This window comes from Anomalospiza imberbis, chromosome 15 (genome assembly GCF_031753505.1).
Source record: "Anomalospiza imberbis isolate Cuckoo-Finch-1a 21T00152 chromosome 15, ASM3175350v1, whole genome shotgun sequence".
NCBI lineage: Eukaryota > Metazoa > Chordata > Aves > Passeriformes > Viduidae > Anomalospiza > Anomalospiza imberbis.
The window spans coordinates 14,998,771-15,012,981 of record NC_089695.1 but is presented as its reverse complement, the minus strand read 5'-3'; the positions used below and the strand labels follow the sequence as shown (position 1 = coordinate 15,012,981).

Here is a 14,211-nt window from a genome sequence, read left to right as displayed (position 1 = left end):
CTGATGGGAGGTGTTGTTCTGCAAGAGACAAATCGGTGGCCTGCTCTTTACTCCCCTCAATATTTTGCGCTCCTTACATTTCCACTAGAATCCCAAAGAGGTTTCTTTTGTCCAAAAGGCTGTTTGTTTGCTTTTGACCACTCAGAACTTGTGATACTTGTCTTGATCTATTAACCAGGTGTCCAGCCAAAATCAATTGCCTAGCAGACGCAGACCATTACCCGAAAAGTCAAGACCTCCATAAATATTACCAGCCTCATTGTGCTGGTGACAGATTCTGCAGGTTGTTTTATGTTACAGTTGAACAGTTTAGACATTGCATTTGTATATATTTGCAGCCAGCCCTGGAGGGACCATCTCGTGAGCAGAGTGGGAGCAGGCAGCCTGCAGACTCCAGACACCTCCACCATGACCACGGCAGGGCTTTTGGTGCTCCTCTCCTTCGCGCTTTGCTGCGTCCCAGGTGAGTGACTCTCCAGGTGTCTGAGTCCTGGCTGTCTTCAAAAGGATAAGACAGAGGATTCAAAGAGAGAAAATCTCCTTCAGAGGGCTCTGCTGCCTCGGTTGGCATCGTGCAGGTTGCAGGAGTGTATTTCAGGATAGTCCTCAATGGCTCACTGCTGTAGCTTATTGTTTGTCATAAATACAAGTAACAGCAAATGGAGCTCTGTGCTGCAAGTCGTGCTGTTGTTACACTTTGTACACTGATGTTCTCACACCATTACACTGCTTAGACTTGTACAATCACAGCAAAATGGATGAATACTTGAAATAAGGCCATGAGAAGGGGGTCAGACCTCCAGTAACTAGTAAGGAAAATATTATAATGGCACAAGCAAGTTCTCTGCAAGACCCTGGCAAATTTCCTGCAATGCTCTTTCTGCTAATGGAACAGCAAGAGATGAAAACAAGCCAGACTCTGATGTTCTCACTGCATATTCACAACTGATGAAATTACAAAGCCAAAGACATTTTTTTCACACTCGCCTTCTTTCAAATGCATATTTCTGTCAACAGATGCTGTATGTATTTGCTTATCCTGTGGGTGACTATTTGCATTTGTTTCTGTTGATTCAGGTGTATTTTCAGATACACAACAGCAGCGCTTTAGGGTCAAAACGGATATGTAAAAAGATAACGAAGGAAAAGCTCTTTTGTTTTCAATTAATAAATCTACATGTCTCAGAACAAAAAAAGAACAAAGCTATTCAAAAAGGTGTTTCATCACAGCCAGCAATAAGCAATGCTATTATACTTATCAACATAAAGAAAAAAAATCATACATAGTTTATTTAGTTCAAAAAACAATCTCTGGAAATCATTCAGCTTGATCCTGTGCACAGGAATTATATATCCATATTTCCAGCTTCAATTGAGGTCTTATCATATTGGCTTTTGGTCATTCTTTTTGCCTCTCTTTTCTTTTCCAGATACTGCCTTTGGGATTGAGGTAAGTGGAAGATTTCTTTCTGTCACCTTTCTCAAGTATGTGGCCTCATAAAGACATAACCAAAGGAATGGGAAAAACCTGGGCCTGTAGGTGCCCAGCTCTTTTTCACCTAAGTGTGACACTTGGGTCACTGTAATCAGATTCTACAGTGTAAAACATTAAATTATACTGCCCTTGGCTGTACATCTGTGCTGTATGTTAATAATGTTTTAGTAGTAATGGTACAATGTTTTTGGATTAATTAATTTCTCAGCAACTTTAGATTGGTCTAAGCTTTAAGATGGAAATATAGAGGTGGTTTGAAACTGAAGCAATAGAATGGCATCAGAACCTACCTGAGGGCAACCTAATGAAAGACTAAAATACTCCGAGCTGATCCAGCTTCCTCGCAGCTCGTTAGTCTTGGTCCTCTGAAAAAAACCTGATCAATGTATTAAGAATGAAAAAGTAAAACCAGAAGTACAGTGGAGGGGCCACAAGAATAGAACAACTAGGGACCAATGGAGAGCCTTTATAAAATCACGTCAAGTGAGCGTGAGAGACCAGCACTGGTTTATCCCATCCAAAGGGATGCATGGTTTAAGCTCTTCCCTCCTCCTCCTCTTCTCCTGCTCTGTGGGAACATCTCTGCAGGAAGGATTCACCAGTTACCTGATGGACCCACGGCAGAAGTTTGTGCTGTGACAGTGAGGACTGGTTGTACCAGCTCAGTGTCCCACACAAAATGAGAGCTGTGAACGTCGCAGGTCTTCTCAGCCTGTTGCTGTGATTCCTCTGGCAGGTGGACTGCAGTACATATCCCAACACCACAAACGAGGAGGGCAAAGAGGTGCTGGTCTGCAGCGAGGCTGTCAGCCCCATCTGCGGTTCCGACGGCGTCACCTACGGCAACGAGTGCCTGCTCTGTGCCTACAACGTGTATGTTCTGTGTGGGGACAGCGTGGGGACAGCATGGGGACCCCAGGCAGTACAGCTCAGAGCTCCTGGCAGCACCACGGCTCACCAGTCAGTGCTCTGTCACATGTCACCTGTCGATTCCTTCAAAACGAGCTTGGCTATCACGGCACAGCGCTCAGGCAGAGCTTTAGTCACCATGTCTTTCTTTTTCTTCTGTAATTTATTCAGGTTTTTTCTTCTCTGTCTCAAGAAGTGGCCAGGTGACGGCTCTGAGAGCACATCTCATCACAGCAAAAGGATAGAGATGCTCTGCTCAAGGCTGCCCAAAATGGTCTTAAAGCTTCCCAGGGTTTTACATCCCTGCCAGCTACTCAGCTGGTTAGGGAGGGTGGCACTACCTTCTCAAATACAGATACAAAAGAAGCCTGACTGGGAAAGACTCAGTTTTCCCTTGTATTAATTCTAGCACCTAGGATGTAGCAAGACATCTTTGCTGAATTGCCTAACATTTGTCTTTCCCTCTGCAGAGAATATGGAACCAATGTCAGCAAAGACCATGATGGAGAATGCAAGGAAGTTGCCCCTGTAAGTTAAACCAAGGGCAAAACAAGGGGTGTGTCCTGCTTCTGAGTGGCCAAAGGTGCTTATTGAAATAATTCAAACCCTAAACAAGAGTACAGATGAGCTGCCAGAATCTTGCTCTGGTCACCTCCAAGTGAACTCTCATCACGGTGACTCACAGAAAAGCTTTTCTCCTGCTGTGGTGCTGTCCTGCGTGGCCAGGCAGACACACTCACCCAGATCTACTTGTGTGCTGTAAGCAAGGCCTTCACCAGGGCTTTGTCTGTTCCCTCACCAGGTGGATTGCAGCAGGTACCCCAACACAACCAGTGAGGAGGGCAAAGTGGTGCTGCTCTGCAACAAAGACATCAGCCCCGTCTGCGGGACCGACTGGGTCACCTACGAGAACGAGTGCCTGCTCTGCGCCCGGAACCTGTGAGTACTGAGCACAGGAACCAGGGCTTGGTGCTCCTGGAAATGCTCTTTTGGATAGCAGGACTTCTTCCAAGGCCTTTTCTGTGAGGTGCTTAGACTTTGACCCTCCTCTTTTCCTCCTGACTAAACCTTGTTTTCCTCTGTGATTAGAAGGAAAGCCGTGCCTTTGGTCTAGACAGAGAAGTAGAGAACTGGCTGGGGATCTCACACAGGACAGGATGCTTCTCTTAACTAAGTGAAAAGGGTCTGTGTGGCAGATGCTGCCTTGCAGAGGACAACAACTAACCCAGGGGCCATTGAGATTGTCACACAGCCTGTGTCCTCATCCACCCTGACCCCTACCCCTCACATCTTGCCATAAACCAGCTCTCTGGCAGGCAGTGATGCCACCTGAGCTGGTCCCTGGAGCCACATGGGCACAACCTAAGCTGGATGCCTCCTGTGTCCCATACATTGTGCCTGAGGCTGCTCAGCATTCCTGTGTGATGGGGTTCAGCAGAACAGGTTGCTTGTAGAGCTCCCTAATGCAGGTCTCTTCCCTTCCCAGAGAGGCTGGAACCAGTGTTGGCAAGAAGACCGACGGTGAATGCAAGAAGGAAATTGTCACAGTAAGTGAATTGTGTGGTCAGGGGCTGGGTTTTGGTCCTGCTGCTGTCGGGGGAAGCACTGCCAGTGTCTGCAGCAGCCCCCAGACCAGCAGTGTCCTGCAGAAGTGAAACAGCTGCTGTGCTGCAGAACGGGAGAGATTTTGCTTTCTCTACACATAATAAACATTACTCGTGTGAATGCCAGGAAAGGAGCAGGTGACTGCTCAGGAAGGGATGAGTAAAAGGGTAGTAGAAATAATCCATCAGGGCAGAACTGTGGATAAGAACAGAGAATGGCTTTTGGGGTCAGCCCAGTGGTCCTTCTAGCCCGTGGCAACTTGGTGCAGGGGCTGTGAGCATTGTGTAGGACAGAGTGAGAGTGCTGAATGTAGAGAAGAGTGACTTCTACCCTAGGTGTGATTTCTGTGTAGTCAGTAAGCCTTCATAGATTTCTCCTCCATGAAATTCCTCACCCTCTTCCTGCACCCAGACACATTTTTAGCTCCACAATGCTCCTCAGAGCAAATGTAGCACCCATTTCTCCATGAAACAGAATCCCACTCCTGCAGTATCCAGCTACATGCTGATCTTCCAGTTTTAACACTCCAGGAGGGCTAGTGGACTTTTATAGAGGATCAGCACTCCATTTCTCCAGACACCAGTGTTTTTCCATTTAATTTCCTGGCCAGCTTGGGAGCACAGAGCACGGCACCTTCACCGAGTGAACTGTTGCTGCTTGGAAATGCCATGACCAGGTTATGATATACATCTCTTCAAACAGGAAATTATGATCTATTTTTATATTATTAATTTCTCCTGACATAGGAGAAACTGACACCTTTGTTTATATCAGATGTGCAAGGAAGTTAATTACTTTTGGTAAGATTGGTATCACTAGCACTGCAGCTCTAGCTCAGGGTTCAAGCCCTTGTGCTACTGACTCCTTCACATCAGACTCTTTTATTTTTATTTATTTTTTACAGGTTGACTGCAGTGACTATCCCAAACCTGTCTGCTCGCTTGACTACATGCCTCTCTGTGGCTCTGACAACACAACATACAACAATAAGTGTATCTTCTGCAACGCAGTCGTGTATGTACAAATATGAGTGATGTTTGTGATAGCAGTTGCCTCCTGTGGGCACAAGTTTGCACAGTTACTGCTTTTTTGTTTGCTAGATAATGTTGATTAGGGATTTGGGGCAGGAGGGAATGCCAGCCACCGTGTCAAGCATTCATTTATTTTTTTCATTAGAGCATAAAAAATGCTACGGCTGCTTTGTTAGTGTGAATGGTTTGAAGACCATTTAATCTTAATGGAATTTTTCTTGCATGTTGCAAAGGAAATGAAATTCCTTTCCTTTTAAAATTCCACTATAGTTTCCCAGATATTTTCAGTTTTAAGAATGGGTTAAATTGTTTTGCACATGTCTTAATAATCAAATAGCAAATGGGATTATGAGTCTGCAAGTTCCTTGGCTCTGGGGCAGGATCCCATCTGACACCATCTCTAGGAGCCATCAAAAAGACACATTATAGCAGGCAGGACTCTGTGTTTAATTCATTCTTTCCTCTCCTTGCTTTCAGGGACAGCAATGGGACTATCACTTTAAACCATTTTGGAAAATGCTGAGTATCAGTGCCCAGAGAATTCACCACAGGATCCCCACTGGAAAATCCCAGATAAAGATCTCACCTCAGTTCATCTCACCCTCTGGGGAACTCAGCTCACTCCTGGTTTTCTTTCCCAATAAACTAAATCAGCAACATTTCCCTGTCTTCTTTCGTGTGTTGTCTCATGAAACATTGTCATGATTTCTTGAATGATGATACCGGGCAGAATAGGTTACGTGCTCAAAGCTCTGGGATAGAACAAGAACAACATCTTGCTCCCCTCCCTCTCATAAAAGGCAGAAAATTAAATACAGATGCTCAAACCCCAGAGCAGTGTGTCTTTGCACATAAATGACAGTGTCCCTGCCTTAGTGCTCAGACCCTTTAATGTTTGACAGTGGAAAGGGCTGAAGTGGTGACACACGAGGGTCTCTCCTAAGGTGCTCCTGGTGCATTTTCCATGCCAGCAAAACCCGGTCACACCTTGGTGTCAGTGCCCAGAGCTGATCCCTGGCTCTGTCCTCACCTGAAGTGTTGCTCTCTCAAGGGCACTCTTGAGAGTGGGCCCATATTTCTCAGACATGTGCGTTGTCTCTATTTGTCTAAGTCCTCCAACTGACTTATTACCAGATCCTTCTCATCTTGGAGTCGTCCTTTAACACCCTTCAAGTGTTTTGAGATTAATGCCTTCCTAGGTGTGGTGCCTACTCCTGCCTACTTGTCTTCTCTCAGTCTTCAATTACACAATGTTCTTTGCCAGCCCAAGGAGTATTTCAGCAGTATTTCAAAATCCAGGGACAAAGTATCCTTCTGTTTCTTGAGAGTGTGACCTGTCATTGGCGTATTGTGCATGAAATTTATTTTGCTTTTGTCTTCTGTTTGAGTATTGAATTGGGTTTTGGTTTTTTGGTTTTTTTTAGATCCACACAAGAGAGGCATAAATAAATTGGGCTTATCCCTTCTAAAATGTAATATCTCCCACATGCATTTCTTCTGGGAATCAAAGGGAGAGGGGTGCTTGTTCTCCTTGATGGAGGTTGTCCCAAAAAGCAATGCTTTGGTGGTAAAACAAAGGATTTATGTAGAGATGGGCAGATGGATGAAGCAGTGATTTCCAGATTGGGTTCAGCTTTTCTAGGATCCATGCTAGGGTCTCAAATCATTCTGTCATCATCATACTAAAAGTCTATTACTGCAAAGCTAATGGCTTTTAGAGGAAACAACAATTGTAATTTTTTTTTTTCATGGTACCATAAAAGTTTCTCCATCCCTTGTCATTTCCCAGGACTCTTTTCAGTGTCTGGGACACCCTCTTGCTTGCCTTCCTGATTAATTGTTTTCCTGCTTTCACTATAACTTAGTGATGTTTTACTTGAGTGAAGCACAAAAATAAAAGGAGAACCATTCTGCTATGGAAGCATTTCATTCAGTGTTTTTCTTGAGAAAAAGCACTGCACAAAAATAGGCAGTGATAGGTGAACACAGAGAAAATCTGACAGCACTTTGTACAGTGGCTCTTTTGCCTGCAGGAATTTTCTATGGTCCTTCAGAAGGAAACTGTCACATATTTCACTTAAAATAACAACGCAGAGGGTGTATCTCACACATCTAAACTTCTCGTGACTCCCGTTGATGAAGAAACACCATTCTTGGCTTACAGCACAGCTTACCTCTACTGATATTACCACTGAGACAAAAGGCTGGAAATGTTGCTCCAGGATAAGGGTGGATAAGGCAAATATGAACATGCACAAACACACACACCCCCCCAGTGGTGCAGGCGTACATATAAGCGTGGTTGCCACCTGAGGACAGAATCCAGGCTGTGTTTCCTGAGCAAAAGCCAAGCTCTGCTGCTCACAGCTCATCCAGCCACCATGAAGATCACGGGGGTGCTGCTTCTGCTCTCTCTGGCCCTTTTCTTCATCTCAGGTGAGTGGCTCCACTGCCTCCTGCTCTGCCTTGGAGTAAGCGCTGGCTGTCTTCAAAACCACAGAAAAACATCCTCAGACTGGAAAGAGCTCCATTCTGCAAGGACTTATTTACTCCTAGAAAGATAGTGTTGAAAAGACTTGACATCAGAGACTATCACTTATGGGGTAATATTTTAGCAACAGAACTGAGTGGGTAAGAACAACTGTGGGAACAGCTCTACTCTCACTGCTAGTTTATGCATAATGAAAGAAGTGACATGTACGTGGTGCAACCCGGAGACTCAGACAACCAGTATTTAACCTCTGAAATGTTGCAGAAACACAAATAATTTTACTGAACGAAAGTGAACATTTCTTGTAGTCATCCTGAACTGAGGTGCGGTTTGAGAGCCTGAACTATTGTAGAAGCTTTGTAAATTCACCTCTCACTAAATACTATTCTTTTTTAAAAATAATATTGGCAATGCATATAAGATGCTGCCTCTGTGTACTTGTCAGCTTTATGTCCCTGTTTGCCTCAATAATTCGCTTTGCTTTGAGTTCATGTCCTGTTCCATCCTTTGAACCATAGAAAATGCCTTTCTCTTCTTTTATTTTACACAGCTTTTCCCATTTTGACTGTAACTCATTGAAAAAAAAATACTGCAGAATCAATATACAACATTTTGCCTGAAATTCCTTTTGTCTAAGAATAATTTGCTAACACACAAGGAGTTGAAGGATATGTATTCAGGGCATGCATTCTCAGATTTTAACAGAATCCATGAATTGCATTTGTAACATATTTCGTTTGTTCTTTTTTTTTTTTTTTTTTTTAGTTCCAGCTACTGATGTGCTGCAGGTAAGGGACAGATTTTTCTATTCTCCGTCCTTTCTTTCCTTAAAGCAGTTTCTGTATAAATCTTTATTAATCACATCACGATGGAGCCTTTCAAAATCCTGAGGCACCCAGCTGCCTGAGCAATATTTGCCACAGATATTATCGGGTGAAATTGCCATTTTCATCTGGTGATAGTTTCAACAAGTAAGGCAGTATTCAGTTCATGTCCAAGTTATTGTCAAAGTTACTGCAGCATCATTTGCAGTGGTTACACAGGCTCTGCATGGCTGGAGGCAGCACTCCACTGCATCTTGCCCTGTCCCTGGGCTTTTCCTCAGCATCTGCTCCTGGGCAGTTATGGGGCAGCTCAAGGGGTGTCACCTTTCTCACCCAGCTTTGGTTGAGATCTCTTTTTTTTTTGTGAATGCAGGCTGCACCCGTCTACTGCAGGAACCAGAGGGCTATCAGGAATATGTGTACCATGGAGTATGTCCCCCACTGCGGGTCTGATGGTGTCACCTACCCCAACAAATGCGTGTTCTGCAATGCCTTCCTGTACGTATGGAATAAATCTCTTCACCCACTAAGTGGTGAATTAACTTAGCTTAAACTGGCTAATTAGTCTTGGAGGCAGGTTGGAGAAGTAAAGTTCTTTTATTTAATTTGTTTTTTTCTCGTTTGCTAGGAACTTCTTTCTTTCAGATATAAAGAGACAACAGAATGTTCTCAATTTTCCTCTTAAGTGATTTGCAAAAGAGATTTCTCTCAGCAAACAAAGCCTGTTTCCTACAGACTATTTGGTCTTTTAAATTAAGAACTTTTCTTGTCTTTATATGTCAATAATACAAGAAAATATGTGGAATAGAGTTCAGAAGTCCCTCTGTGGTGCAGAGGGACAGACCAACAGTAAAAGCCCAGATGTTCTGTCTCTAAGGTACTGATTTCTTTCTCTGCAGGAGAAGCCGTGGAGCTCTTGGCTTGAGGGCTCTTAATGCATGTTAAGTTCTCGACTGGATTCAGCTGAGAAAAAACATCCCTCCCTGGCAATGTTCCCCATGGAAGATGACTTCCTAAACCCTTAACCTGACCCTTGAAGACCTCGTATCAGTCATGAAACCTCTGATAATAAAAAAAAGACCCAGCATTTATGTCGTCCTTTAGTCTCATTTTGGTTTTACCTAATATGTTGCGTGATTATATCACTGCAACGACCCTGGGGTGTGGGAATCAGTGGGTAAATTGCAGGGAGAGGGAGAATGGTGTTCTGATCTACAAAAATATCAACCCCAACCGCAAAGGCAATGGGCAGCTTTTGTGGGCATCTGCCTTCATCCGACTTTCCAAAAGAAAACCCGGGCTGGAGATGCATCCTGGTGCTCCTGTCCATTTGCTGCTCTGAGGGGATCTGACAGGCACTCTCTGCCTGGGTGAGAGGAGCTGCCTCCCTCCCCAGCTGCTGCTGTCAAATACCTGCAGCCTCACCCAGCCTCACTCTTTGTAGCCTGGCAGCACGAAGAGGCCCCGGGCAAACCTAAACATTAACATAATTAGAGACAGTCCCAAAACTTATAATTGGGGTGTTCTGGCACTGTTCTGCCACACAGAAGGGGTCTGGCTGGCACAATGAGCTGCTCGTCCCTGTTTCAGTTTCCAGGGTTATCCCCAGTTTCTTACACCTGCAAGAGAATACGTGAGGAAGGTCACATTCCAAGCTGCCTTCACCTCGCAAGCAGGATTGAGAACCCACCTCTGGGTGAGAGAAGGCCTTTTGCAATCTGCTTGGCTGCCCAGAGCAATGTCACAGGGTGTTTTCTCTGGGCTGCCCGTGTTGGTTCGTTGCTGAGGGGCACTGCAGAAACCCGTGGGCAGCCACTGCTAACAGAGCTGATGTCCAGGGGATGCTGGCAACCACTGCCACAGCCCATCTGGGCACCTCACCCATCACTTAGCTGCTGGTTGAAGGTAATTACCTTGACTGTTGCTTGCAGAGGATCCTTTGAGATCCTCCGGCCCCTGGAAATCTCGGCTGATGAAAGGAAGGGCTCAGAGTCACAGTGTTAATTTATTATTCATTAGCAGCGAGGCGCTGCCAGTGCCCGTGCTGTAGAGGCAGCAGTCTCACAGTCAAATAGTTAATGATCTTAAGTGACAATGTGTCACTTGCCAGAGACTGCAGAGAGCAGCTCTCTAAAAGGAGACAATTTATTTCCAAAAGACATGGCTCTCTGCAGCCATTTAGTGTCAAGTCCCTTCCTGGGGCTGGAATGTCCCTCCTGTGAGAGGGAGGTCTGTGTGTGGGATGGCTTTTCAGTGTCAGATGCGATTTCTGGGGACCAGGATAAATTGAGGCTCTGGGAGGCAGCGCTGGGGGTGTGGGGCACATTCAGTCTCCTTCTTCTCCCTCTGCTGAGTGTGGGAGTCAGGGTAGGAGAGCACCAGCTGCAGCAGTTATTTTTTTCCTTGAGCAGCAGCAGGGAGGATGAGGATGGCCCTCAGGAGCCACGATGCCTTGGAGACAAGCAGAGCTCCTGATCATGCTGGAGATCCCTGTGATGCTCAGAGGGCCTCTTGCAGGGGCATGTCTGCTAAACAGGAAAATACAGCAGGCAATTAAGGGAAAACTGTGAATAGAAATGACAAATCCTCTGTGGTTGCTCAGGAGTGACCAAGGGCAGAGCAGAACTCCAGTAGAATCCCCAGCCTCTTGTCCCAGCAGCTGATCCTGGATGCTCCTTAGGATGGAGAGGAAGAGAATTCTCCTTTATGAGCACCTTGTTGGAAATAATTTTTTTTATTGCTTCTCAATAAAATCCTGCCACAACAGCACAAATCCTCTCACCATTACTAATCTAACTCTCCCTCCAGGAAATTCAAGGCAGGAAACATTGTCTGCCTGCCAAGGTATTTTATGGTACAATTCTTTGAGCAGTACCTCAGCACTTTATGTCATTATCTGATGTTTTGGATTCAGGAAATGCCATTCAATTACCCCACAACCTGATTAACACATTGCATGTACTTATTTTTTCTGCTTTATTTTATATTCTTCTTTCTATTTTTGTGCATTGTTTGACTTGTTGCTGGCCAAAATATACCTCAGGCCAGTCTAGACCTTTCTGTTAATGCAGTTTCTCTCTGTGGCTTCATTCAGGAGAAATGGTTTGTTACTGTGTTCTTTCTTGATATGGAGAAAAATAAAATTATGTTTGAAAAGTGAATTAATTGTGGGTGTTTTGGGAGGCTGGCTGTGTCACAGCTATTGCAGCAAGGCAGAGCTGAGATTTGCTGAGGGATTGGGATCCTCAGCCTTATGCTGTTAGCATGCAGCTTCCAGACAGTCAAATTATTCCAGACACCCTTGCCTGTGTGATATCATCTGTGCTTAAGAGACTGGAGATATTCAGGCAGCAATCAGATAGCTGAACTACAAGGAGAAATAATAGGTGAGTGCGGCTCAGAGCAGGGGCTTTGCCGGCTGTAAATTGAATTTCTGCTCTCATAGAAGATCCAGCTCTGCCCCCGTGTGCAGAGGTCTGGGAACAGCAGCTCGGCTGGGAGCTCCTGCAGCTGTTCCACATCCCAGAGAACCGCAGAGGGACGCGCTTTGCGCCCTCCCTCCTCCTGCCCGGGCTGCAGCGCGGAGCCCCTTTGTTCTCGCTTAGCCCGTGACAGCCGCAGGGCGAGCGAGGACAGCGGTACCGCTGCTGGCATGACAACATATCTTGCGTGCACACATCCACCCCCGCATTTAATAATAATTAAAAAAAAAAAATCCCGTTGTTGGTTTTTGTAGCCAGATGAAGACTATGGCAAGTTTTAAACCAAAGCAGGGAGTATGATCAGTGAAGAATTTTTCAGGTTGTGGCAGGCTATGGACTTATTTGAGGTAGGAAGTCTCAAGACCAGAGGAAATTCTTCCCAGGAAATTATCACTGATGTGGGAAAAAATACTGCTGGAGTAGAAACCCAGAGTTATTGGAAATTTACCTTAATGCAAGAGGACTCATCATATGATGGCCAACATTTATCCCATTCATGTGGACATAACCTTCCTGAATGTTTGCCCTCTAGGAGTCTGAAACACAAGGAAGCCTTTTATTTAAGAGTTTTATTTAAGCTTCTATATTGATCTCGTATCTGTAGTAACATTGAAATAATCCCAAAGTCACTTTACTGAGCCCTCCATCATAATATTTCTGAACCTCAGAATCACAGTTTGGGTTTGGAAGTGATCTCTAGAGATCATCTAGTCCAAACCCCTGCCAAAGCAGGGACACCTGGAGCAGGTGGCACAGGAACATGGCCAAGTGGGTTTGAGATGACTCCAGACAGAGAGACTCCATAACCTCCCTGGGCAGCTGTTCCAGTGCTCTGCAACTCTCAATGGAAAGAAGTTTCTCCTCCTGTTGAGGTGGAACTTGTTGTGTTTTAGTTCATGGGCACTGCTCCTTGTCCTGTCACTGGGCGCCACTGAGAACAGTCTGGCACTGTCACACACATCCCAGGGGTTTGGGCAGGTGGGCTCTCTTTGCCCTTCCCATTTGCAACAGGTGTATGCCATTTCCCAAGGCTCACTGTCGTGAGTACTGTTGTTTTTCACTGCTCCTAATGCCTGTTTTCTGTCCATCTGCTCTCCTGTGATTACTGCTGTCCCATTCCCTCTGTTTCCTCTTAATGGGGCTCCTTGTGCAATCCCCTGTCACACCTGTGCCAGCAGCTCTCCTGCCCTGCCCTGGACACTGGCCTTTGTCTCCCATCCCTTCTCCCAGACCCTGTAGCAAGGCTCTTTTCTTGTTTCTCTTTTCCTTCCTGCTGCCCTGGGAAGTGGCAGGGGCTGCTGGAGGAGAAGAGCTTTTCGGATGGTCACCAAGACCCTCAGGGGCAGCACATGGGGCAGAGCAGATCTCCCAGTGGATCTAACTAATGAAAGGGCAGGTGTTGGCCCAACATGAGAGTGATGCCGCTCCCTGGCAGACACCTGCCAGGCACAACAGCTCCTGCTGGCTTCAGCCTGGCAGGAAGCACAACAGGAGAAGCAGCACAGTTCCTACTAATGAGGATCTCAGATCTGGAGGTTGGTATGGGGGAGTTTGGGTTGCAGGGCTGAAGAGGAGACAGACTCTGCTCCTGGAGCCCCCCCAGCCATGGGGCTGGCAAGCAGCACCTCCACCGATGGCTGGTGCAAGTTCTGAGGAAGCTTTGTTTTCAGACTTTGGCATTCCTGCCCCTGGAGATTAATCAATATTAATGCTTCTGTGACTACCGCTTCCTTTCCAAATGTGCTCACAATCAGTCAAGGAATCTGAAAGTCAACTTGCTCAGGATGCTAAGAATGCGACAGAAACAACTTTCAAAGGAACCCTTCAACTTGTGATATTTGTGAAAGAGATCCAAATAGCATTATTCATTTATTTTTCAGGAAAATGATTTCATTGATATAAACAGGCCAAATCCCACAAGCTCCATTCTGTGACTACGGTTTCCTTACACTTTCAGCTACATTTTTATGATTTATCTGCTCATGCCAAATGTTGAACATCTCCCAGGATAATAAGAAAACCAATTCTGATTTTCTATTTAAAACTCAGGCTGCCTTTAAGCCACATGTATGAATTAAGCTTCTTCTGAAGCACAAACAAGTTCCATCCGTCACTTCCTTCCGTGACTACCTTAAATCAAAAATTTATTATTTTATGCAATATCCCCTATTTGTTTTTCCATACACTTGCGATAGAGTCGAGGCACTTAGCAGAGCCTAGCACATTATTTATCACTTATCTTCCCTAAAACACGACTCTCAGCTGACACTCTAAATTTAATGCCATATAATTGAGGGAAAAGGGGGAAGCCTAACGGCTCTCCTTTTGTTTGCAGTTACTGGAATTTTTTCTGGAATGCCTTTGGTATTGACAA

At 45.3% G+C, this 14,211-nt stretch overlaps 2 protein-coding genes and 1 long non-coding RNA gene across 4 annotated transcripts; 2 read left to right on the top strand and 1 right to left on the bottom strand.

Annotated features, from left to right (window-relative positions):
• The first annotated feature begins 338 nt into the window (after positions 1 to 338).
• On the top strand, positions 339 to 5,699 carry LOC137483163 (ovomucoid-like). The gene is made up of 8 exons (XM_068206038.1): positions 339 to 463; positions 1,431 to 1,450; positions 2,232 to 2,368; positions 2,875 to 2,932; positions 3,207 to 3,343; positions 3,891 to 3,951; positions 4,914 to 5,023; positions 5,518 to 5,699. Exons 1-8 carry the CDS (start codon positions 409 to 411, stop codon positions 5,561 to 5,563), a joined length of 624 nt encoding a protein of 207 aa, XP_068062139.1. The 5' UTR covers positions 339 to 408; the 3' UTR covers positions 5,564 to 5,699.
• A 1,463-nt stretch (positions 5,700 to 7,162) lies between these two features.
• Positions 7,163 to 9,442, top strand: LOC137483165 (ovomucoid-like). The gene is made up of 4 exons (XM_068206039.1): positions 7,163 to 7,476; positions 8,297 to 8,319; positions 8,729 to 8,853; positions 9,255 to 9,442. Exons 1-4 carry the CDS (start codon positions 7,422 to 7,424, stop codon positions 9,298 to 9,300), a joined length of 249 nt encoding a protein of 82 aa, XP_068062140.1. The 5' UTR covers positions 7,163 to 7,421; the 3' UTR covers positions 9,301 to 9,442.
• A 717-nt stretch (positions 9,443 to 10,159) lies between these two features.
• Positions 10,160 to 12,870, bottom strand: LOC137482828 (uncharacterized). Of its 2 annotated transcripts, none has more exons than XR_011004237.1 (3): positions 12,645 to 12,870; positions 12,286 to 12,373; positions 10,160 to 10,883 (listed from the first exon to the last, which is right to left on the bottom strand). It is a non-coding gene; the product is annotated as an uncharacterized lncRNA (long non-coding RNA). The 2 variants fall into 2 exon arrangements; XR_011004236.1 differs by having other exon boundaries at positions 10,160 to 10,880.
• Positions 12,871 to 14,211: the final 1,341 nt, after the last annotated feature.

Bases quoted from the DNA above. Each gene is read 5' to 3' on its own strand.
- LOC137483165 (XM_068206039.1), top strand. From the start codon at position 7,422: ATGAAGATCACGGGGGTGCTGCTTCTGCTCTCTCTGGCCCTTTTCTTC. The intron at 7,477-8,296 runs GTGAGTGGCTCC...TTTTTTTTTTAG, and splicing joins GGCCCTTTTCTTCATCTCAG to TTCCAGCTACTGATGTGCTG. The intron at 8,854-9,254 runs GTACGTATGGAA...CTTTCTCTGCAG, and splicing joins GTGTTCTGCAATGCCTTCCT to GAGAAGCCGTGGAGCTCTTG.
- LOC137483163 (XM_068206038.1), top strand. From the start codon at position 409: ATGACCACGGCAGGGCTTTTGGTGCTCCTCTCCTTCGCGCTTTGCTGC. The intron at 1,451-2,231 runs GTAAGTGGAAGA...TTCCTCTGGCAG, and splicing joins ATACTGCCTTTGGGATTGAG to GTGGACTGCAGTACATATCC. The intron at 3,344-3,890 runs GTGAGTACTGAG...TTCCCTTCCCAG, and splicing joins CTGCTCTGCGCCCGGAACCT to AGAGGCTGGAACCAGTGTTG.